The sequence below is a fragment of the Lithobates pipiens genome, unplaced genomic scaffold, assembly GCF_037356315.1.
Source record: "Lithobates pipiens isolate NorthernLeopardFrog02 unplaced genomic scaffold, aLitPip1_a1.2 Scaffold_1, whole genome shotgun sequence".
Lineage (NCBI taxonomy): Eukaryota > Metazoa > Chordata > Amphibia > Anura > Ranidae > Lithobates > Lithobates pipiens.
The window spans coordinates 78,425,365-78,447,964 of NW_027507685.1; the positions used below are offsets into that span (position 1 = coordinate 78,425,365).

Consider the following 22,600-nt stretch of genomic DNA (forward strand, 5'->3'; position numbering starts at 1 on the left):
TTGGAATGTGGGAGGAAACCGGAGTACCCGGAGGAAACCCACGCAGGCACAGGGAGAACATGTAAACTCCAGGCAGGTAGTGTCATGGTTGGGATTCGAACCAGTGACCCTTTTTACTGCTAGGTGAGAGTGCTAACCACTACACCACTGTGTCATAATTGTGATGATTATGGCTTACAGCTTATGAAAACCCCAAATCCACAATCTCAGAAAATTTGAATATTGTGAAAGGGTACAATATTCTAGGTTCAATGTGTCTCACTCTAATCAGCTAATTAAGCCATAACACCTGCAAAGGGTTCCTGAGCCTTTAAATGGTCTCTCAGTCTGGTTCAGTAGGAATCACAATCATGGGAAAGACTTGACCTGACAGTTTTGCAGAAAACCATCATTGACACCCTCCATAAGGAAGGAAAGCCTCAAAAGGTAATTGCAAAAGAAGTTGGATGTTCCCAAAGTGCTATATCAAAGCACATTAATAGAAAGTTATGTGGAAGGGAAAAGCGTGGAAGAAAATGGTGCACAAGCAGCAGGGATGATTGTAGAATGGAGAGGATTGTCAGGAAAAGGCCATTCAAAAGTGTTGGGGGCTTTCACAAGGAGTGGACTGAGGCTGGAGTTACTGCATCAAAAGCCACCACACACAGACGGATCCTGGACATGGGCTTCAAATTATGTATTCCTCTTGTCAAGCCACACCTGAACAACAACTTTTGCATGATATTCTAATTTTTCGAGTATCACCTGTATAATTGTCCAAACTGGACCAGTTTACACCATAAGCTGCTAAATAGAGGGCTCGAGGATGTTGGAGTGCCCTGCTGACCATCTTGTGGCCCTCGGACCCCAGCAACAAGAGTATAGATTTTTGTAAAGGGAATCTATTGGCAATCTTTCTCATGTAACAAGTTCCTGGTCTCTGGCCTTTTTCTACAGCATGTCTCAAACAGCATGATCCATAATTTCTAACAATTACCTCTCTACTATTCTGCAGTCCCCGACAGTCTTCTGTAGCATTTGTTATTCTGAATATTATGTGTGGTCCTTCGGGGATGTCAAGAGCTGCAAATGAGGCTACCTCCCTATACCTTAGGTTGACAACCACTTATCTAGGGGTTTACAGGTCGTTACCTTATCTGGATAGGACATTAGGTCATTCAAGAATCTGTTGACTTCCTGAATCTGTACCAAAAGAGCTGATCCAAGAAGGGGAGGAGGAGGCGTCTGATCCTAAGGCAAGAGACAACAACATGAGATAACTTGTATGCAGACACAATCCTTTTTTCTGGCAATGGATAAAAACCTGAACAGAAATACAGAATATAAAAATTATGTAATTCCTAATTAAACAACAACTTGGCAGGACCGGTGACCCTGACACATTACCCTCAGCCTAGTGACCCAACCCTTTCTCTACTACACTTAAGCAACATGCTCAGATCACCATGCTGCCCCAGCCTGTGACAGGACAATAAAGGAGTAGCAGCAGAGTGATCAATTCATCTCTCTGCTCTCTCTTCTTTCATATTAGCAATTAGGAGATCTGACTAGCCCCAAATACTACTTCTCCCTCTTCCAGTCTAAGAGTTGTGGTACAGGGGATTACATGAGACTGAAAAGTCAACCACATGTTTTTACACTAGTTACATTTAAGAATGAATGGAGATATTTAAAAAGAAAATGAATATTTCTAATAAACATATGACTGCATTTATAGGCAATCTCTTCATATCTGCCTGGAGTTGAGCTTTAACCACTTCAATACCAGGCACTTAAACACCTTCCTGCCCAGACCAATTTTGAGCTTTCAGCGCTGTCGCACTTTGAATGACAATTGCGCGGTCATGCTACACTGTACCCAAATGAAATTTTTATCATTTTTTCCCACAAATAGAGCTTTCTTTTGGTGGTATTTGATCACCTCTGCGGTTTTTATTTTTTGCTAAACAAATAAAAAAATACCGAAAATTTTGAAAAAAAAAATGTTTTTTTTTGTTTCAGTTTCAAAACTTTGCAAATAAGTAAGTTTTCTCCTTCACTGATGGGGTTACACTGATGAGCAATGATAAGGCGGCACTGATGGGCACCGATGAGATGGCACCAATGAAGTGGCACTGATGGACACCGATATGTGGCACTGATAGGCGGCACTGATGGGTGGCACTGATGGGCGACATGGATGGGCACTGATAGGTGGCACAAATTGGCACTGATAGCTGGCACGGATTGGCATGGATGTGCATGGGTAGTTGGCACAGGTGGGCATGGGTAGTTGGCACAGGTGGGCATGGGTAGGCGGCACAGGTGGGCATGGATGGGCACTGATAGGTGGCATGGATGGGCACTGATAGGCAGCACGGATGGGCACTGATAGGCGGCATTGTATTATAATATATTGTACTAATGGATGCCAGTGCCAAACAATAATCCATGCCAATCAGTGATGCCCATTGTGGGCACTGATTGGCATCCATTGTGGCACTGACTGGAATCCCTGGTGGTCTAGGGTGGCATACCTTGTCCTGGGCATCCCTGGTGGTCTGGTGGCGTCCCTGGTGGTCCAGTGTGGGCATCCTCGGGGGGGCTGTGCTGATAATCGATCAGCACAGACCCCCCCTGTCAGAGGAGCAGCCGATCGGCTCTCCTCTGACAGACGCGAGTGAGGAAAAGCCGATCACCGGCTTTTCCTATTTACACTGTGAACAGCCATGATTGGACACGGCTGATCAAGTGGTAAAGAGTCTCCGTTGGAGACTCTTTACCGAGATCGTAGTTGCCGGGTGTCAGACTGACACCCCGCAACAACGATCGCCGCGATGCGCGCCCCCGGGGGCGCGCAGCGGCTCATGATCCTGATCACGTCATATGACGTCCGATCAGGATTATGCAACCACTTTTCCACCGTCAATTTGTTATATAATGCGGGCGGCAAGTGGTTAAAGTGGTCGTAAACCCTCACATATACCCAGTGAAGTGAACAGTGTCTGATGATAGACAAAAATGAAACAAATCCTCCTACATAGGTTTTACTTGTTTATCTGCAGTCTTCTCCTCTCAACATCCCTTCAAAAGGGGAAATCATGTTACAAATATTTCTTCATCTGTCAGCAGCACAGACAAACTTGATGCGCCCCCCCACCTCGGTGTGGGGAAAACTTATCAGAAGTGACTCCTGCTGATAACAGAGACAGGAAGCACCTGACACTTAGAACTTTTTACAGAGATAAGCAAAAAATGCAAATATGTGCTTTTATAAGATTCCATGACTGAAGTTTACAACCACTTTAACCCCTTCTCGTCCGCACTACAGCCGAATGATGGCTACAGCACGGACCTACTTTGCCAGGAGCCCGTCATATGATGTCCTCCAGTGCTAGAGTGGCCTGTTTGCCCCGCTCTGATCAGCGAGTCTATGAGTCCCGACACCTTACCACGTGATCAGCTGTCAGCCAATGACAGCTGATCATGTGATGTAAACAGAGCCGATAATCAGCTATTAGCTGATAGCGTGAGGAGAAAAAAAAAAGGCGATCGTCAGCTGTCAGAAGGACGTCCGTCCTGATCGTGGAGAGCTGCTGCAGAGTGATCTGTGTCACTTGCCAGTGCCGCCTACCAGTGCCCACAGTGCCACATATCAGTTCCTCATCACCAGTGCTGCCTATCAGTGCCCTTTAGTGCCACCCATCAGGGCACATCAGTGCCGTCTTTTCTGTGCCCATAAATGCAGCCTCATCAGCGCATATCAATAAATGAGAAAAATTGCCTGTTTGCAAAATTTTATAACAAACTATGAAAAATTATTTGTTTTTTTTTTCAAAAATAAATACATTTAGCAAAAAATAGAAAATAAAACAGCAGTGATTAAATACCAGAAAAAGAAAGCTCTATTTGTGTGAAAATTTTTTATTTGGGTACAGTGTAGCATGATCACGGAAATGTCTTTCAAAGTACAACAGTGCTGAAAGTTGAAAATTGGTCTGGGCAGGAAGGAGGTTTAAGTGCCCAGTAAGCAAGTGACTTTGCTAGTGGAAAAAAAAAAAGAACCCCAAGAGATATAATAATTACCTGTCCACCCACCTGTGCCTCTGACCTTTAATCTCTGGCAGAACTACACCAGCCAAAGGGTGCTCAGCATTCAACACATTTTTGAGAGTATTGGATGGCAGTGTTCCCCGCTTCGCACTGTTGTTCCACCCGCAGGCTACCATACCACTGCTATGCTCCAGCAGAACACTGTGACATAGCAGCTGGCAGTGGGAGACGCAGGTATGTGACACACCTGTTATTTTGTTGGATGCTGGAGATCATTAGCCAGATAAGACCACAAAAATCAGAGTGGAGTAGGTAAGTATCGGTACTCATTCTTTTGTGTGGTGATTTTTTTTCTGTTTGTTCATTCTGTTCAGTCCGATAAAATAATGTACATTTTTTTCACTTATATTTATTCCAAATATTTCAAATTTTTACCACTTGCAAACAACAGACAGTGAGTTTCAAGAAAGAGCAGTATTAAATTAATAGAGCACCTTGGGTTTTAGAGCTGCCATGAGCTATAGATCTTTAGATGCCCACTTAACCAACCTATAGGTAGTCCACTACAATGATATAGTGTTAATAGGCCATTACATGGAATTGATTGATGTTACATTAAAAATGAAATCAGTAAAGTTTAACATATTAATGTTGGGCAATATTCAATTGTAGCTAACACTCAGCAATTCTATGGGCAACAGGTCTGAAATGCTTGAGCGCCCTTTCCTTAGAATTTTCTTGGCAAGTTAAGTCGCCGGGTCTTCCCTCAACTGCTGAGCTTGGGACAGGCATGCAGAATGTGATAACACATGTACATGCCGATTTGTATACACATACTAGGGCCAATTAAGCTATCAGCATGTCTTTGGAGTGTGGAAGGGAGCCGGAGCACCCACAGGAAACCCACACAAGCACAGCGAGAACATGTAAACTCCATGTAGATAGTGTCCTGGCGGTGAGTCAAACTAAGGACCCTATTGCTTCAAAGCATCGGTACTAACCACTAAGCTACTCTGCTGCCCACATTAATATTAGTTCACAACAAAGTAGGATTGGAATACCATACCAATGTGCACTGCAATTCCCTCTTCTGCTCTGCTTCATGTAGACGTTCCCGGTACCAGTCCCGTGCTTTGTCCACCAGTTGGACTCCATCTAACAGAGCATCTCTTTCCTGCTCCAACTCTTTCATACGGCGAAGCTGTAGAGGGATAAACAACAGTAATGTTTATTAAAAAAATGGTCTTTAGTGTAGATATAACCCCCAAATGGATCACATTTAGTTTACTAAAGTACTGTGTATCATAAATAATTGCATTTTCTTTAATGAAATACTGTTTTCACATCTTTTTCATCCTTTGTTACATCTCAGTGATACTGATCTCCTGCAGCTCCTTTGCAGGCACATTCAATGTGGATTATCTGATGGTGACAACAATGGATTATGCTTGTGTAATGTGAGTTGGGCCACTTCAAGTCACCATCAAAAGCCTGTGCAAAAGGGTAGCAATGCAGGAGCACAATTGGGACAGTGTTGTCATCCTATAACAGTAAGTGCCTGAACAAGAACCTTCATGGCAGGATCACCAGGCATTCTTTTAATGAAAGCTGCATTAAAATGATTGACAACAGCTAATAAAATAAAAGTATGGTGGTAAAACTTATGTGAGAATTTAGTGACTAGAATTGGGCTTACTTAAAAGGAATAACTCCAAATTTAAACGAAGCAGATAGACTTTCCTTTTAAAGATTTGTTTTCTTTTTCTCTGCTTTTTTTTGTCTTTATTTTTACCTGGTGATCCTACCAACCACACGCATTTTCTTTACCCTGGGTGGCTATGTGGGCTCATTTACACAATGTCTGTTGAGTTGCACTGACAAACAATGGATTTTTATATCCCCATCTAATAACTTTCTTTGATCTATAGTCCATTTCATTTTGTGGACAAGTACAAAACAAGGAATAAATAAACCATGTACACTGATATATGAGCTATATTTCCTGCTATCTAGCCACCAGCGAATGGGCATTGTGTCATGCATGGTTGGACACATGCGATTACCAGCACCGTACTGAGGAATGTCAAACCCATGTGGGAATCTTGTGATAAATATTTGTCATGAAGCCATGAATATAGCTCACTGAAAAAGAATATACAGTCAGGGTTACGGCACCTCCCTCATGCCTGTTTCCGGACTCACGTTATCCATATCCAACACCCAATAAGTCACTGTGGAGGTAAAACTGTCTGATAGGTCCCTCGTCTCCAAATCATTCAGAGGAACCCATGTTAGCAATAAGTAAAAATGGTGTCACCAGGTCCAGACTTTTATTGAAGCTTGTAGGCACACAACCTTTGGTGCCCAAAGGGACATCCCTCTGGCAGGATCTTCTTGAGTTTACATTTTCTTGTTCTACTGGTTCTGATCTGATTTACTATGTTCCTACAATATATAAATACATTTACATAGGATGAATGTGTTTCTACAGGTAAAAAATATGTGTATGAAAAGTGAAACCACACAGGAAAAAGCTGCCGCTTTCTCTCTTCTGCCTATACACACAAACCAATGGTTATCCAAGGTACCTGCAAATCTTTGCGCTGGGGGGGGGGGGGGGGGGGCTATTTGTTTTGAACAGTACTCCATGCACTTAAGCAATACACCTGCACTGCAGCGCACCACAATCACAAACAAGGGTCATTTGTGCTTTTGGCAGCGATTAAGTGCCCTGACATACTATTTAAAATAAATAGCTTGCCTTCGTGCAACACGCATTAACATATTGCACAAATCTGAACCCAGCCTAATGCCTATAGCCGCGTACACACGGGCGGACTGTCTGGCCAACTTAGTCTGCCAAAACACATTTCAGCGGACAGTCCGCTCGTGTGTGGGCTTCAGCGGACTTTTTCAGCGTGCAGTCTGGCGGACTAAGTATTTCGGAATTTCCGTAATACTGTCCGTTGGACTCGTATTTCGGCGGACAATCCGCCCGTGTGTATGCCAGTCCGCCGTACTTTTGAAATGAGCGGACTTTTCCCGCCCGGAATGCCAGGGACGCACTGCGCGGCCACTTATATAGGGAAAATGGGGCGGTGTCACATGGCTTTATGTCACATGGGTTGGTGTCACATGGTGACCCCGCCCCCTTACAATGTCATAGTCCCCATGTGACATCAACCCATGTGACCAAGCCATGTGACACCGCCCCATTGTCCCTATATAAGTGGCCGCGCAGTGCGTCCCTGGCATTCCGGCCGGAGAGATCGTCGAGGCAACATCTCCTGGAGAAGAAGAAGAAGAAGAAGAAGAAGAACGGAAGGCGGCAGCGGCGACAGAAGACCGGGCCACCGCCTGTAAAAGAGCTAGAAGAAGGCGCGGTGGCCCGGCAGAAGAACCGAAGAGGGGGACAAGACCCCCGAAGTCGGGAGAAGAGGCCGGCGGCGAGGAAGAAAGCCGGACTCCTCCGCTAGCAAAAGAGCTACAAGAAGATAGCGGAGGAGTCCGGCGAGAAGACCCCCGAAGACGGAAGACCCCCGGAGCTGTGCAATAAAGTATTTTATCTCGTGTGTTGTGTTTTTTTTGGTACTTTTATTTTACAGGTGAATGGGTATGGGTACATTGTACCCCATACTCATTCACATAGGGTGGGGGGCCGGTATCCGGGGGCCCCCTTATTAAAGGGGGCTCCCGGATTCCGATAAGCCCCCCGCCCACAGACCCCGACAACCAACGGCTAGGGTTGTCGGGAAGAGGCCCTTGTCCTCATCAACATGGGGACAAGGTGCTTTGGGGTGGGGGGGCCGCGCGGCCCCCCCTTCCCCAAGGCACCCCCCCCATGTTGAGGGCACGCGGCCTGGTACGGCTCAGGAGGGGGGGCGCTCGCTCGCCCCCCTTTCCTGGCCGGCCGGGTAGCGTGCTCGGACAAGGGTCTGTTGTGGACTTGGGGGGGACCCCCACGCCGTTTTTTTTCGGCGTTGGGGTTCCCCTTTAAGTCCATACCAGGCGGCGGGGTCAGCGACGTCTCCTTTGCGGGCCCCGCCTACCTGGAGACGCGCTCGAAATGAGCGGACTTTCCTCCGCGTGTGTGGGCGAGTCCGTTCATTTCAAAAGTAGGGCGGATAGTATGGCGGACTTAGTACGCCGTATTAGTCCGCTCAAAAAGTGGTGTGTGTGGTCAAGTCCGTTCATTCGAAAGTATGACGGACAGTCCGCCCGTGTGTACGCGGCTTAACAGTCTTGAAAAAAGATGTTCAACCAGCAGAGAGAACAAAAAATCTGACTTGATTCTCCCATCCACACACTTGATGTGGGAGAATCCTCCCCTTTGAGCTATTGTTTACTTACAGCAGGGAGACTTACTTTCCAGCTCTCCGAATACATTGATCAGCACTGACAGCTATATAAATTCAACAATGCAGATGTACAGAATTCAATCAGTAGATTGACATCCGTACAATAGCCTGCTCATACATGGATCGAAATTCATCTGGTCCCTGCTGAACTGGCCAAATTTCCATCCATGTATGGCCAGCTTAAAGCTGGCTGTACACTCAGTCCAGCAGGTTAAGGGACAGTTGCGATCTGCAGCGGGTGTCAATATTAAATTAATAACGTCCCAAACACAGATTACAATTGCAGTGCATTTGCCCACACTGGATCGCACAGAACAGAAGTACCATGTGATCCAGTTGCAGTGTGCATGCACTGCTTTTGTTGCGCTGCAATTTCAACACATTTAAAATGAATGGGCTGAAATCACATTGCACAGAACTGCATGTGACTTGCACAGGAACGCACAGTTCATTCCTGTGCGATTCCCAGTGTAAACCGGTCCTTAGCCCTGGTTTACATTGCTGCAATTTGGCATGTCAAATTGTATTCACATGCCAAATCAGCGGCTATTGCCGGCATGGGCACTATCCGAATCGGTGCGACGACGCACCGATTCCCAAAAGTAGTTTCTGTATTACTTTTAGTGACTTCGGAGTGTGATTTCAATAGACATATGTGCAGAAGCCCGCACTGAAATCGCCCCCGAAGTCGGGACTGATATCCGCATAATGAAATTGTGCGACTTTAGCTGAGCTTGCATGATTTCATTCAGGCTGTGAGTGTGAACCAGGGCTTAATGAAAAAAAAATTAACAAATTCCCCTATCCACACAAACAAGGTGGATAGAGGAGTGTCTCCTGCTAGGGACATTGTGCTGTGACAGCAGCACATGACGCTGTCAGAATAAACGGATCAGTTGCTGCAGCTTCTTAGCTGATCAATAAAAAATTTCCAACGTGTCCCTTCAACAGAAGTCGAGCAATTAATTTACTTCTGTGGAGCAGGAACTGCCACACACTAAACAAAATTCAGACAATCCCGGCTGAACTCCAATCAATGTATGGTCAGCTTCAGAGGGGCTGAAATATTTACCTATCCTGGGGAAAATGCTGCTCCAGGCTCTTTCAGTTGCCAGCCATTTGACCAAATGTCTAGTTTTCAATCACTTGATCCTGCTAAAGGGAAGATCAGTGTTCAGATTAACTGATTAGCACCTTTGGCAGGGATCACATGACCAAATGCCTAGAACTTTGGTAATGTGACTGAAATTGGTTGGGATTGGGAGTTGCATTTTCTACAGGAGTGATAATAATTTAATTCTGTTTATTATTATTTTTGATTACAATTCAATCTACTTTAGATTTTTTTAGCAGTTACCAATTAAATCCCTGAGCTAGTAAAAAAAAATAGTTTGAACACTATAATTTAAAACCCAACATGAAATTTATTTTTATGACCCTCATGATCGCTTCTTCTGTGATTTGTGACAGAAAAATCAGTTCAATCTCTGAAAGATCTCCACACATGGGTCAGTTTTTTTTAACAACAAATTAAAATATCGCTGAAAGGCAGGGGCAACCACTATGATCCTTTGCTTTGGTGAAAGTGGTCAGTATATGCTAGCACCATTTGTTTGTTTCCAGAGCTAGCTGCTGCAGCCACTGCACTAATCTGTGTCCATATCAGAGTTTACCTTGTCCCCTTGTGTCCCCTGTGATCGTACAGAGCTTCTCCTCCATATTTCTGTTGGCTCACTTGGTGATGTTCTCTGATGTCTCTCTGGAGCTTTATAGAAATTTGGTGGTCCTTAGAAATCTCCTGACGAAGCCAATGTTGGCGAAACATGTTGGGATCTGATATCAAGCACTGATCACTTTCTATATATGGACACCAGTGACCAGTAATATGATATGTGTTATACTCTGATTTTTATTTGAACCCATAACTTGTTTTAATTTTATATGAATAAACTTTCTATTTTTATAAAATGTATCCTTTCTAATTGTGGGCACAGCTATAATCCCAATAATCCTGTTGCTATAATTTTCAATTCAGTAGGGATGAGGTGCCTGGTATCATATTGTCACCCATTCTGCTACTCAAGCTAAATGAGAATATCAAATCAAACAATGGAGTGCACAGATTGTAATGTGTGTGTGTAACAACACTATTGCCTTTGCTATTTAAAGCTGGGAAGCTAAGGAGAAGGAAATGTTTGTTTTGCTTAGTAACCAATCACATTTCTCTTATGTATTCTAACCTGCTCTAGAAGTATGACAGCTGCAAGGACAGAGATCACACATTACTTGTCATATCTCATTGTTCTGTCCATATTATGACATTTACAGTCTAGCCTCACCTGATAACATTATGGTGAGGATTGAGAAAAAACTGGAGTCACTAAGTGTAGCTTTTGCCAACAACAACCAAACCCATCATTTTATTTACTGCACAAACCAGAAGAAAAATACAACAGAGTCACCGCTGTGTGTCACATAAACATAGACCAAGTGTCACAACCCCGCTGAGGATTAACAGATTACAGCATGTGCATGTGGGGAGTCTTGGAGGACAAGACAGACAATACTGCAACACATATATAGAAGACAGATTTTATATTATATATAGACATATGATAGATAGAAAGATAGATAAAATAACAGATATGAGATAGATAAAATAACAGATATGAGATAGATAGATAGCTAGATAGATAGCTAGAGATAGATAGATAGATAGATAGATAGATAGATAGATAAAATAACAGATATGAGATAGATAGATAGATAGATAGATAGATAGATAGATAGATAGATAGATAAAATAGCAGATATGAGATAGATAGATAGATAGATAGATAGATAGATAGATAGATAGATAGATAGATAGATAGATAAAATAGCAGATATGAGATAGATAGATAGATAGATAAGCATATATTAGATAGATAGTCAGACTGCCACACAGGCAAACTGATATAAAATCATTGAGAGATAGATAGATGCATACATACATACACATACAGACAGAATGATATAAAAAGTGAAAGGAACACAAAGATGGAGCTATAGCTAGATAAAATAAATATGGAATGATAAGAAAGATAGAAATACTGATTATTCAATATGACAAAGTTGTCAAGTGAAATAGATAAATAGATAGAACAGACATGATATAATTAGAAAGATAGATATTCTGATTGTTAGATATGACAAAGCTGACAAAGCGGAAAGAAATATGAGAAAGTAGATAGACGTAGCTGGATGGAAAGATACATGTATAAATATATAACAGTAGTGGTAGTGAGTCAGTCAATAGTAAACGTCTATACTCAGAAAAAAGTTAACAAAAAAAAAAAAAAAGACTAAAACATATATAAAATAACATTTAAAAAAATGGGCAGACTTGATGGACCACTTGGTCTTTTTTCTGCCATCAATTTGCCATCAAAATCATTCTATGTTCTATGTTTTAGATAAATGGACAGAAAAACAGTTATGGGATAAATACACAGACTGATCAATAGATAGACAGACAAAGACAGAGTGTTAGGCCCACATACACAATCCCCCCCCAATCATATGACACCATCCTATAGACTCACCCACAGGTAGAAGGTCAGGGCCTCTCGGCTGCTGTGAAGTGGGAGGATGAGGATGGTATAGGCAGCGTGCACAGCCATACATACCGTGTGTGGGGTGCAGAGTACCGTGTAACTCAGTGTTATTCAGGTGTCTGTTTACACATGTATATGTTCATTTGGTATTGCTCTCATGGAGGGGTGGAAGTATGTGCATGCATGTTTCTGGGTGAATGTACATGTGTGTGCATACGTGTATGTGAGTGGCTATGCTATGTAGATGTGGCTGTATAGCAGTGGGTGTGTACATGTAGTCCCTGTGAAGTGCTAGGCGTGTCAGTGTATGTACCTGTCTGTAGCTCCCAGGCCCCCTCCTCTTTCCCAGCCTCTGTTCGGCTCAGACTTCTTGTCACTGGCTGTCACTTCTCTCCCCCTCTCTCTGGCCCCCTTTAATCCTCTCCTCTTCCTCTGTTGCCTTCTGTCCCTCACCATAGACCCCACTTTTCTCTCCTGCCCTCTGTCCCCCCTGGTAATCTACCTCTCTGGCTGTTTGGCTCCACCTGTAACTAGTTCTCTCGCTCTCCCCCTGGGTGACCCTGTCTCTGGAACCCTCTCCAATTTCTCTGCTGAGCCGCACAGACTTGTCCTCCTGTTGTTCCCAAACAGCAGCCCTGTGTGAATAGTGAAGTTATGCGGCCAGAGCTGACACTCCCTCATCACCCGCTCTTTCCCACCCCTCCTTTATCTGTTCAGAGCTCCTGTGGCCCCTCTCACCCACCCTGTCCTCTTCTGTCTTTATTTTACTCTGCAAGGAGGGAGCAAAATAAATGAGATGAGAGAAAACTGAGAGAAATATGGAGTGAATGTGAAGCAACATAGATGGCACAGGGCCCCTGAGCATACATACACGGTTGGGGCCATCTTTGAAGGCCACCATAACTATGTCCTCTTGGCATCCCTCATTGGGAGGTCACAGGGGACTTGCAGCATATTGTGCCAACATGTGCAGTAAAGCCTGTAGTCTCTGATCTCTACATTCACTCCATCAGGGCCCTTACATAACCAAAACTATTACATTGACAGCAATGAACCCAGAACCTGCCATATAAACACAGAAGAGTGGTGGTAGAAAAAGACCACGTGGTCCATCAAGGCTGCCCCTTCTTGACTTTTTTTTTGTACCTTTTTGAGTATAGGTTTATGTTTGTCTCAAGCATGTTTAAATTCACTGTTGACTGACAAACTACCTCTGCTGGAAGTCTGTTCCAAGCATCAGTTACTCTTTTGGTAAAATAAGAAAATTATACAGCGCGGACAGACAAATCTCCTGCTGTGCCACACCTGCTGTCAAAATACCCAAACAATGGCTGCACCTGATTGAATGCAGAATTTTTTTGACCAACAATATTCTGCGCAGCACTTAAAATTTTTCAGTCAAGGGATGTTAATCTGGAGGTAGCCGACATGACCACCTACAAGAGGATTTTGGGTGGTTCATTAGAAACTGGCAACATTTCAATCAGTGTACGGCCAGCTTAAACATCAGTAAAGGGAAATCAGGACCTCTTTCCTCATGCTGGTGGTACCTCTAGTGATAACTAAATATCTACCTAGAGGAATTAGCCCTTCTTTCCTTCTGTTGGTGACATCTCTGGCGAGAACTAAAAATGTATATAGAGGACTAAGGATCTCTTTCCTCTTCCTGCTAATACCCCTCTAGTGATACTAAAGAGCTATACTGTATATGAAAATCAGGACCTTCATCTTCCTGCTGGTGATCCCTCTAGAGATAACGGTCCCAGCCGGTGGTCGCTTCAGCACCCACTTTTACATACAGCCACTTATACAGGGACGTGTGCGTTGGGAATAGTGCGTTGGAATCATTGAAACAAAGTCCCTCTGTCCCCCCTTCCTACTCATTTGTCCTTAATTTTGGTCTTCTCTATGTACTGTAGTTGTATATAAAATGCATTATTTATCTTTCAAAACATGTTTCCCAGTGCTAAACATTTCATAAAATTTCTAAATTGCTGCATTTGTAAATTTCAAAAAAATATAAAGGCAGAGTAGTGGTAAAAAACAAAAAAACAAAAAAAAAAACATTTCTGGGTTTAACCAATAATGTTTTATGTATAATTCTCCTTTCAGGGGTTAAGCCTACAAACTTTTGCTAATAGGTGTCTCCTTGTTCAAATCCCAAAAACTTCAGAGGTATGTGATGTTACATTAAAATCCTGCAAAGCAGTTAAGAAACTGTTCCAAAATGTACCTGTGCATCCATTCTTGGAATGTGAAATAAATACATTTTCTGCACTCCTAAAAGTTCATAAATATTATAAAAACTCCACTCTAGTGGCTGTACAAATATCACTAAAATATTCAAAAATACATACCACCAATATACAGCACTATAAATAAAAAAAATAAAACCTATAAAATCCAAAATACGTTTGTGTATATATTGATAATATGCATCTTATCTACTAATAAACTGTGCACACAAAAAACACATTAATGTCCATAATAAAAATTGTGTTGTGTAAAACAAATGGTCAATCAGTGATAATTCATGAAAGTTCATCGCTGTTATACAACATGTGTTTGTTCACCATTTTTAATTACTTGAATGTTTAGACACTCTTGAGGAAGCCTCTGTGTTTAACTGTAGCCTCCGTTCAATATTAGTCTATTGAATTATATGCTTTGTTTAGGGTGTGCAGACTTTTTCTAATTAGTACTGTATATTACTTGTTTTACTGGTTGATCAGTTTAATTGTCTGGGATAATGATTTATACTTATATTTCATATATATTAATTGTATATATATTTTAAATATAGTGCTGTATATTGATATTTTTAAAGCCTGCAATTTGGATCCTTCACCCTGAACTGGTCACATGGTCTCTACAGCAAAGGAAAATTGCCACTCAAGGTGAGACTTCAGGCACAATGAATAGTATAAGACTCTTCACACGGGTGCAAGCACTGGCTCGTCTGCAGTAGAAGACTGAATGAAGGAAGAAATTGGCTGCACACCGACGTGATTGAAGTCCATGGCAAACAATGACATACGCAACACAGTTACAATAGCCGGAATAGAGGTGGACTAGTTTCGCACAGGAACACTGTTGAGTAAGCATGGTGTAGCTGTGCGAAACTAGTCCACCTCTGTTTCGGCTACTGCAACTGTGGTGTGTGTCATGGAGAGTTTAGAGGCCTGAGGTTCAGAAAAAGCAGGCCGATCAGCAGCTGCAAAAAAGAAAAGAAAAGTGACCCCTTCTACCACCAGAAACAATAGATTGCAGTAATCAGAGCAAACACTACATTTTTTTAACAATTTCACAAACATTTTCATAAATAATTTTGAACACTTTAGACATCATTATGGAGGTTCTCAGAAATGTCTGCACACCCTGAATAAAGCAAATAACTCTTTGCAAACCATATAAGAGAAGGAGAGTTAAAGCTAAATACAGAGGCTTTCTCAGCAGTCTTCAAAAAATCTAGTAAATGTAGCACACTCCTATTTTACTAGGTTTTCCAGTGCCAGTATGTTTAGGCAGGCTTGTGCTGCATACTAGGCCTGTCTGTTTTGATCTGGGAGCTGTGAGTGGTCAGAGTAGCAGTGGGTGTGACCACCTGCACTTCAGTTCTGTGGTCCCTAGCCTGCTTCTGAGGAGAATGTTCTAGAAGAGGGGCTGGGCCTGGAACTGGAACTGGAGTGGCAGGCAGCTTGTGTGTGAGCCCTGACCAATCAATTGGTATTGGCAGGGGGTGGGCCTCATATATAAGCTGAGGTGATATGCCATTGGGGTCAGAGTCGGCTGGGTGAAGTGAGGAATGGCATGTTAGACAGTAGCAAGAGGCCATCTCCATCTAGGGGGGTGCACCGATCGCAGGCGAAGGCCCGGGGAGAGCTGTGAGGGAACATTGCCTCTACACGGTCATTGGTAATGTCTCTGCCACCACATGGTGCAGAGGGGCAGGAGAAACTGTCAATACCTTTGGTCCAGTTAAAGTTCCTCATCAAGGACTCAGGGCTGTTGGAAGGTCGGTGAGTGTTACCACAGTGGAGCTGGAGGTGCCAAGGGCTGGAAGTGCCAAGGAGTCTGGGGGAACTCTGCTAGTGCACGGTCACTAGCAGAGTCTTCAAACACACAGTGGATGATGGGGAGTCCTGAATCAGAAAAGAGACGGTGTCAAGTCAATGTAGCCTGCTGGCTCATGATTTGCAAGTTGGGCTGGCTGGGAACAGTAGTCCATATTTCCTAGAAGATATGCTTTTAACCCACTGGGCCTCCAGGGAGAGGTTCTGCAGGTTTCAGGCCTAGTGGCAGCGAGCAACCAGAGCCACAGTAGGGAGGCTTATTCAGAGTGGGCCCCTACTATTCAATAGAAGAGGATGTGTCATATTTGAATACAGTAACTACAAGTTGGTTCAGGAGGAACCAAGTGTACGGGAGGAAACAAGTTATGTGCAGGAGGTGAAAGAAATCTAAGAACATTGCTTTTACACGGTCATTAGTGATGTCTCTGCCACCACACGGCCACATGGTAAGAGAAGATGGAACAGTCCGCGGAGGTTAAGCTGCAGAAGGAACAACAGTCTGCATGGAGATGCAGGAGGAAATTTGTATCCAATTCAATTTGCACATTCAATCTTCTGGCTCTAACTTTATTGAGAATGTACCAAATCCTTAAATATGATGGCAATAACTTATCCTATGGGCATCCCATGTTCTTAATCACTATCCAAGTTTTATCCTCCAATAAAAACAAAGCTTGCAAAAGACTGTTCATTGTCTGGAAGTGATGTATGAAGTCAGGCAGTGGGGTGATTTGGCAGATTGTTTGTCATTAGCTGCAACAACATGGCTACATAAATAAAAATGATAAAGATAGTATATCACAATACCGTTTCAATAGCTATATTTGTAAATCATCAATTATGCACAACAGGATAACACCCATCCCAAGATACCATGCTACACTAGAATTTTTTTTATCATGGGTTATAAGTAAATATTGCAATACATCCTATCAGCTGGGAGGCATTAGAGCCACATAAAGATTATGTCAGGGCATACAGATCCAGGAAAAAAAAAAAAAGGGACACCTGTTACAGAAGGGGGCAGAACACAACATTTTAAAAGGCACAACCTCTTTCTCTTTGTACCCTCAAACATTGTCTTCCACCCCCATCTATACCAAGTGTCATCCTGGCATAATGGCATAATCTTTACATGGATCTTAAGCCTCTCAGCTGATCCTTCTAGTGTAGTATGGTATCTTGGGATGGGTTTTAGGTCAGATGCATATATGTATTTTGCTGTACATAATTAATGACTTACAATTATAACTATTGTGAACACTATTGTGCTGTGTCTTCTTTATATTTTTTGTTTTGTTTACTAGCCTCCTAGGTGTCCTCCTTTGCTTCCTGAGAATCCCCATTCTCATTTTGTTATCTAGTTCACAAACAGTGTCACTCTGGTTAAAGCAGAAGTTCAGCTGCAACTTTGTTTTTCTTTGACAAAGCTAAGAAAAGATTTGAAACTATGTTTGGTTTTTACGATTGTCTATGTCCCTGCTAAGGGATATAGAAATTTCTCAAGGCCCTGTGCACCATTACAAATGCAATGTTAAATTGTGCAAGCTGGTCATATAAACGGCAGATATTTCAATGAGAATGTGTGTGTGTGTGGGGGGGGGGGGGTGAATTCTGCCCATCTTTGATCCCATGAGGGCCACTGATGGCACTTGGTCAATTTAATTGGATGGACTGAAGAAGAGTCTATGTGGTTCATTAGCTCATTCTCAGAGAATATTTTCTTATGATGGTGCCACACTTGCGTCTTCTTTGATTGCAATGAAATTACAAACATTTTTCATTAAAATATTTTTTTTTTGCTTGCATTATTAAAAAATGAATCATGTTCATTTTCCCCAAATACTACAAGAACAAAGAAATCAAACATTTCCCTATCTAATTACTGTTTGCTCTTCAGTGTGACAAAGCAATAAAAAAATTACCGTAAATGTCCCACACACATTTTTTAGAACATCTCAACAGTCAGGCTATCAAAAAACTGGAAGGAAAACCTGTGTGGGTGCCTTTACGTCCTTCCATTACAAATGTGGTTTACAAAGTACAACATCCATCGTCAGCCTTGACGTGTTTTGTGGCAAAATACTGGAAGAACATGAAGGTAGCTGTTGAATGAGTCATATATTTTATTAACTGCCGCTTATGAAAAGATCACAGGTGGATGAGTTACAAGTGTGTGCTGCAAGCCTAGAGGTGGGACAGCTGCTGAACTCTCTGTCCCCACAGGGAAGTGAAGCCTTATGTACTTTAATAATGAACAATAATATGAGAAAATTACATGTAAGAGAACAATATGGCTGTTAAATGTGTGATGTCTTCTACACCCAGGCCAGCATGTCATGACATACTATACTAAAAACTGCTGTCTTCATACAGACACAACAACAAGTTTAGATATGATAGAGAGATAGATAGATTGATAGATACTGTAGATAGATTTGGTTAATAAATACAACCAATAAATGGCAACTATGTGCTGCAATTCGACCCCATATTAGAAAATTTGATTTAAAGTGCATCCAAAATTACAACAGAAAATATTATATATTGCAGCATATCAGTCATTAGATGTGGTGGCTGCATTTGTTTTCTTGTTTTCTGGATTTTTTTCTGGATTTTCACCAGATGATGTTGTCAGTTATGTCTTGGGATGACTAAGCTCACTGAAGCCACTGTATCTATGGGGGAGTTATGGCCATCACTAGGATACTCTTCTGATTTGGACGAGTAATCCCTCCTTCTCTCTTAATCTCCATTAAACAAGGAGGCATTCTGCTGCAGTTCACAGAAGATAACTGAGAAAACTGATGACTGTTCTATATATTAGTTCTCAGGGCGTTACAAGGACTAGAATTCGGGAAAGATAAATAGATATTTTTCTGTAGATCCACATAATATTCCACCACTCTGTTTCCATAGCCTGATTCTGAGGGACTGTCCCTGATTTGGAACAAGTCCCTCTGTCCGTCTTTCCTCCTGATTTGTCCCCCATTTTGGTCTGATCTATATAATTGTATATAAAATGCACTATTTATCTTTCAAAAAGTGTTTCACAGTGCCAAACCTGTCATTCAAATTCAAAATGGCTGCATTTGTTAATTTCAAGAGCCAGTTTAAAGGAATAGTAATGGTAACAAAAAGCACTGATGGGTTTAACTAATAATTTAATATAATTCTCCTTTAAGTAGATGCATTCTATGCCTACATAATTTTGCTACTATGTGTCCTTAGTTACCATCTCAAAAAGTTGGGAGGTATGTCTACTACTCTTCATAGCCATATGTATTCAGAACTGCCATGCTTGGGAAGGAGAGGGAAAGATTGGTGCAGAGAAACAGTGCTGGGAGTGGCTTCTATGGGCCTGTTTGCATGGAATGAGGAGAAGGAGAAACTAAGAAAACTGCAGCTGGAGAGGCCATGTCCATTGCCTGGAAAGGTGAATGGGGGAGCTGTGATTGGTTAGTTAGTAAGGTTGAATAAAGACACCAGTCCATCCAGTTCAACCGGAGTGAGTGTCTACAATTGTCCCTATCCCTGTACATTGCACACTCACATTGGTCCCTACCCTCAAGGAGCCCACAATCCAAGGTTCCCATTCATATACTAGGTCCAATTTTGGACAGAAGCCAATTAACCTACCTGCATGTCTTTGGAGTGTGGGAGGAAACCAGAGTACCTGGAGGAAACCCACGCAAGCACAGGGAAAACATGCAAACTCCAGGCAGGTAGTGTCGTGGTTGCGATTCGAACCAGCAACCCTTCTTACTGCTAGGTGAGAGTGCTAACCACTACATCACTGTGCTGCCACTCGGTCTGTTGTATGCACAGACCGAGGAGGAACAGCCAGCTCCCCATCTGGAAGAGAACTGTAGAAGCTGCAGGGACTGGTGGGACATGTAGTCCCCAAAAGAGGAAGTGTTGTACAGAGGAGACTGTGTGGGACTACAAGTACAAGGAGATGAGTAGCTGCAGGAGGAAAAAAAATACTGCTAATCTGCGTGCTAGTGGGGTCTACTGCTGAGGCTGGTGACACTGCTGAGTGCCAGTTCCCCCCGTGTCACCGGATTGGGACTGAACTGTTGTACCTGCCAGAAAGTCAGAGCGTGTCGTGCTGCCTAGAAGGCCATTGGCACTAGGAACAGAGGACCCAAACAACAGCGGCTGCTTCAGGGGTAGCACTACAAGTACATGCCATGCCCCTCCTAGCCATCTGAGATGTCTACAATAAGGCCAGTGGGGTAAAACATGTCAGCAGGGGCGGCCACTAGGTGGGGCTTTGGCGGATGTACTATTTTGTGCAATAAAGCCGTTTCTAAGAGTGATGTCATTGATGTACCACCCATTTGTTATAACAAGATATTATTTTTTATACTTGCATAAAATGTTCTCGGCCTAAAAAAACGAAACAAATGCAGCCTCCGCATTAATTGCAAGGGCTGGTAAGCTGGGTTTGGTTACACTTGAATTCCATGCAGGACAATGACAGTTGGAGAATAACACTCATAATATGACTGTTTGCTGTGTGACTATAGTGACACTTTCAGCCAAATGCGAAGCACCATATATTCAGACACATAGATGGCCAAATTTGTAACTATAAGCAGGAAGACCAATATAACTAAACAATCTATGCTTGCTTGTTTAATTAAATATGCACATCGAAAACTGGAATAAGAATCGCATCTACTCTCTGCAATGTTAGTTATATTTTAAATAAATGTCCCTTAGGTACCGTATTGTAATCGATGCCACTAGTTAATGTATGCCGGCGTATGCGCTGCTCTTGCCGTGTCAGACGTACGGAGGAGGGGACATCATTGTGGATGCTCTGGGATCGTGTCACGCCTTTTGTACCTAAAAGGAAGAGACGTGTGTTACATCCGGCAAATATTAGTGTATTATGGACTGAATTTTTATAAAGAGGATTTTTTTTAAAAGGTTTGATATGTCTCTGCGTGTAATTAATGTTTCTCTCCATCTGTTCCCATCTTACTAACCTTGCATCTGTTCTGATGAAATTAGGAGTTCATATCAGGGCTTCTTATGGACGGATTTTTATTTCTAGGACTGGAGACACATGGAGCAAAGCAACTGTTTGACTAGACAAGGAAATGTGTAAATTGTATCATATCCAGAAATGTATGTTTTGTTGCTGGATGCATTAAAATAAGGCCAATAAAATATACACTATATTGTCAAAAGTATTGGAACACCTGCCTTTATAGGCACATGAACTTTAATGGCATCCTAGTCTTAAGCCTGGTACACAGGATCAGATAGTTGGCCAACCGAGCGTCTGATTTTTGACAAAAGGGCATGCTCCTAGATCTTGTCTTGCATACTAACGGCACACAATTGTCGGCCAACAAACACAAACATAGTGACGTACTACAAGGAGTTTCAGCTCTTGAGCGCCACCCTTTGGACCCCTTCTGCTAATTTTGTGTTTGGTGAGCATTGATTCTGAGCATGCGTGTTTGTACTTTCAACTTGTGTGACAGACTTGTGTACTGACCATCAGAAAATCTGACAACAGACCGTTGTCCGCTGAAAACTTACTAGCATGTCATCCAACATTTGTTGGCAGAAAGTTGGACAACAATTGTCAAAAGGAGCATGCCAACGGTCAGATTTTAGGACAACAGTCTGTCAACAGACAATCCCCTGCCAACAATCTGATCGTGTGTACGAAGCTTGTCTGTAGGGTTCAAAATTTAGTTGGCCCACCCTTTGCAGCTATAACAGCTTCAAATCTTCTGAGAAGGCTGTCCACAAGGTTTAGGAATGTATCTATGGGAATGTTTGACCATTTTTCCAGAAGCACATTTGTGAGGTCAGGTACTGATGTTGGATGAGCAGTGTTCATTTTGACATCAAATTTCGATTTAGTTCTTTTGACTAAAATGGCATTTTATTTTTAGTCGTATTTTAGTCTTTTGACTAAAATGCTATTTTAGTTTTAGTCATATCTTAGTAATCTGAATTGTTTTATAAGCTGGCGAAAAGAGAGAAGTAGATTTGGCGCTATACCTTAAGGCATAAACAATGGTAACTAATAAAAAGGGTTGTGTTCCTTATAGTTCACCTTATATATTGTGCTTGTGTCAAAATATATAAAAATAAATAAAAAAATGGGAAATAAGTGTGAGTGTGTAAATCCACAATACAAAAAAGGAAAAAGGAAAATCTCAATAGTGACAAATCCCCTAGGATTGGGGTTGAATAATGCCGCATACACACGATCGAATTGTCCGGCGGACTTGCAGCCCCCCCTTCCCCAAAACACCCCCCCATGTTGAGGGCACATGGCTTGATATGGCTCAGGAGGGGGGGGGGGGGGCGCTCGCTCGTCCCCACCCAGTTTCCTGACCGGCCGGGACGCATGCTCAGATAAGGGTCTGCTATGGACTTTGGGGAGACCGTTTTTTCGCCGTAGGGGTTCCCCTTTAAATCCATACCAGGTGACAGGGCCAGTGAGTTGTTAATCTCGCCGATGGAGGTGGTGACATTGACTTCCTTTGCTAGTCCTGTCTACCTGGAG

General features: G+C 42.6%; 1 protein-coding gene across 3 annotated transcripts in view; it reads right to left on the reverse strand.

Moving 5' to 3' along the window:
* The window catches only part of LOC143936148 (suppressor APC domain-containing protein 2-like), a 44,272-nt gene that overhangs the window by 14,861 nt on the left and 6,811 nt on the right, over positions 1 to 22,600 (reverse strand). For all 3 annotated transcript variants that reach the window (XM_077460718.1, XM_077460642.1, XM_077460562.1), the window contains 3 exons: positions 20,792 to 20,913; positions 5,099 to 5,233; positions 1,132 to 1,230 (listed from right to left, as the gene is read on the reverse strand). In XM_077460718.1, the coding sequence (XP_077316844.1) occupies positions 1,132 to 1,230; positions 5,099 to 5,233; positions 20,792 to 20,913 (356 nt within the window). The remainder of the gene's footprint in view (positions 1 to 1,131; positions 1,231 to 5,098; positions 5,234 to 20,791; positions 20,914 to 22,600) is intronic.